Source organism: Apaloderma vittatum, unplaced genomic scaffold, assembly GCF_000703405.1.
Source record: "Apaloderma vittatum isolate BGI_N311 unplaced genomic scaffold, ASM70340v1 scaffold12615, whole genome shotgun sequence".
NCBI lineage: Eukaryota > Metazoa > Chordata > Aves > Trogoniformes > Trogonidae > Apaloderma > Apaloderma vittatum.
The window spans coordinates 1,032-3,912 of record NW_009716560.1 but is presented as its reverse complement, the minus strand read 5'-3'; the positions used below and the strand labels follow the sequence as shown (position 1 = coordinate 3,912).

General features: G+C 53.3%; 1 protein-coding gene across 1 annotated transcript; it reads right to left on the bottom strand.

Annotated features, from left to right (window-relative positions):
- Positions 1–117: 117 nt before the first annotated feature.
- On the bottom strand, positions 118–1,911 carry LOC104274062 (galanin receptor type 2-like). Its single transcript, XM_009869582.1, has 2 exons — positions 1,562–1,911; positions 118–1,003 (listed from the first exon to the last, which is right to left on the bottom strand). The coding sequence occupies exons 1-2, from the start codon at positions 1,909–1,911 to the stop codon at positions 118–120; spliced, it is 1,236 nt and encodes a 411-aa protein (XP_009867884.1).
- Positions 1,912–2,881: the final 970 nt, after the last annotated feature.

The following is a 2,881-nucleotide window of genomic DNA, read 5'->3' as shown; positions in this document are numbered from 1 at the left end:
AACGTGTTAATCGTTGACACAGCATCTTCTGGTGGGTCTGCTCCATCCATTCCCCCTCTGCCTGTTTGGGAATGAAGTGGCTACTCACTGTCTGAAAAACAGGTTTCTTCACTTTGTTCATCTGTGCTGAACAGTCAGAGATTCCCGAGTTCCTCTTGGAGGCATCATGTCTAGGGTATGGCCAGCTGTTGCCAAACTTTCCTCCTCTCGTAGCTCCTTCTGAACAGAGACCATGGCCTCCTGTAGCTGGTGAGTCCATGCTCTGGCACGACTGGCACCTTCAAGGTCCCTTTTCCTGATGTTCTCCTCTGGGACCTGAGTCACCTCAGTTTTTCTTCCACAGAAATCTCTAGTGCTGTTGGTGAAACCTTTGCCCACATTGACCATATGGACTTTCTTTCCAACTCTCTTATTCTTCTTCCTGGTCTTGTTCTGGAATAAGAGGCAGGTGAAGACCTGCTTGAAACGCTTACGGAAATGCTTGGAGACAAGGGCATAGACAATGGGGTTGAGGCAGGAGTTGGCATATGAAAGGCAGTGGGAAGCTAGGCGGCAAGCGTAAGTGGCTCGGTTGAAGGGGAAGTGGCCAAACCAGAAGCACAGGATGACCAGGTGGTGGGGTAGCCAGCAGAGGCAGAACAGGATGGCCACAGCCACAATCATCTTGGTGACCTTACGCTTGGCCTTCCGGGACTCTGAGATCCTTTCTATGGGGTCAACGGAGGTCCACAGGAACTTGATGGTCCTGGCATATGCGAGGCTCACCACGGTCACAGGCAGGAGGTATCCAAAGACAAATGTGAGGATGTCCAGAATCTTTCGGCGCTGGTCCTCCCAGATGGGAATACAGATGGGCACCCCGTGGTAATGGACAACCTGGTAGTAACTGAGGTAAGGCCCTGCGAAGAGCACTGACAGTGACCAGATTGCTACAATAGCCACTCCTGCATTTCGGGAGGTGCGGAGATCCCGGGACTTCAGTGGATAACGAATGGCCAGGTACCTGATGAGGAGTGGAAGGAGAAGGAGATACCAAACACAACACGGGTGAGATGAGGTATGTCTCCTGCCCTGTGGAACTGCCCTCTGTGCACCCCTTCCCAAGCAGCCACCCATCTCTCCCACTCCTCACCTCTTGGTAGAGAGGCTTACAGTGCATTCTCATGGAGATCATGTGCTAACTCAGGAAGGGCAAAGCAGACTTTCTGAACCAGGCAAGAGAAGGATAGGAGCAGAAACCAAAGGGCTCGCTGTTTCTCCTGTGGTGGTTGCTGCCCTGTGTCTTTTGCTGTTCTTAGTTTGCATGGTGGACGCCAAACCTCAGCATGTGCCTGCACTCCTCCTTCCCAAGTGAAGGCTGGGGCTTGATTTGGTGCTAAGAGAGGGTCTAGGGAGCTGCAGAGTCTGGCTTTGCAGCCCTGCCTCTGGGAAGAACCCATCTGCTTCTTAAAGAACACTCAGCAGGGTAAGGACTGACCTTTCTCCCACTTTCTCCATTACCTCAAGAGGGGCAAACACATTGTCCCTGAGCTGAGGGACTCAAAGAGAAGGGGACATTTACCTGTCAACAGAGACAACAGCCAGGGTGAAGCTGCTGGCATACATGGTGAGGTAGATCAGGAAATGCACAGCCTTGCAAGCAAAGGCCCCAAAGAGCCAGCCGTCCAGGGTGTAAATGGTGGCCTGGAAGGGTACGCAGCAGATGATGAAGCACAGATCGGCCACGGCCAGGTTAAGGATGAAGAGGTTGGTGGTGTTGTACTTGACTTGGCCATTCTGCAGCAATACAGCCAGCACCAGCCCATTTCCCACAGTACCCAGGAGGAAGATGAAGGAGAAGATGATGGGCACAATAATCCCTGCTGCTCGTAGCTCCGGGCTGTCGGAAGAGGCGTTCCACTCCCCTGGCATCTCCCCATCTGACCACAGCGACCTGCACGGGAAGAAAGGGAGACACAGCACCTGGGCATGGCCTTACATAGGCATGTGGGTGCTGGTTGATGTTGACCAGAGTGGCCACCAGAGCTCTGGCCCTAAGATGCCTGATCTCAGCCTTTGTTTGATGCCCGAGTTTCTCCCAGAAATGGCAATCCCAACCAACTGTTTAAATGACAAGGTGCTCGTGACATCGCTGGCAAGAAAGTTGCTGGGATCAGTCAGCCCACATCCGTCCTGCTGGCATGGAGCTGAAGCCTCTTTCTCCTGCCCAGATTCATATCCCCATCATAGCATCCCTTGTGCTGCCAGTCCCCTGAAGGATCTTCTGCCCTGCTGCCTGGCCTCCTCTACATTCTTCCTACGGTCCCAAAGCCACTAAACTTTTTGGGATCACTTGCTTTGGCAAGTTTAAATCCTGTCTGGTGTTCAACAGGCCTTGGCCACGAGTCCATGGGGAAGGGAGCTCCCGTGGGAGTGGTCCTGGCACACTCACTCCGGGGCTGTGCCACCTCTGGCAGCGGGGACCTGATGCCTGGATAACACCCTGCAGCAGCAGCACCCCACCATGCTCCCACCCCAGGGGAGCTCCTTAAGCTGAGACCACCTTCACTCTGGAGCTGGCAGCTCCTTTATCCCTGTGCAGTAGTTATGCTCCACAGAGGAGAGGCAACTAAGGGCGTCTTTTCATGGTGCCGAGGGGTGGTCACAGGTTGGATGGTGGCAGCTAGGAGAGGATGGGGGAGGGACCTCAGAACTGCCTGAGAAACAACACGATTATCATTACGGAGGAGGTTATTATTGCCACAGTTCAAGATATTGCAATTTGCTGCAAAACTTCCTCCAGCTCTGAGTAACAGGCGGGGAGCACCAACGGCCTATCTGCTAACGAGCCTTCCCTGTGTTGTGCTATCATTAGAACAAATTGTCCTTTTCTGAGCAGCAA

Excerpts from the sequence above, each read along its gene's own strand:
- LOC104274062 (XM_009869582.1), bottom strand. The coding sequence starts at position 1,911 with ATGCCAGGGGAGTGGAACGCCTCTTCCGACAGCCCGGAGCTACGAGCA. Across the intron at positions 1,004-1,561 it reads GCTGTTGTCTCTGTTGACAG|GTACCTGGCCATTCGTTATC; the intron begins GTAAATGTCCCC and ends ACTCCTCATCAG.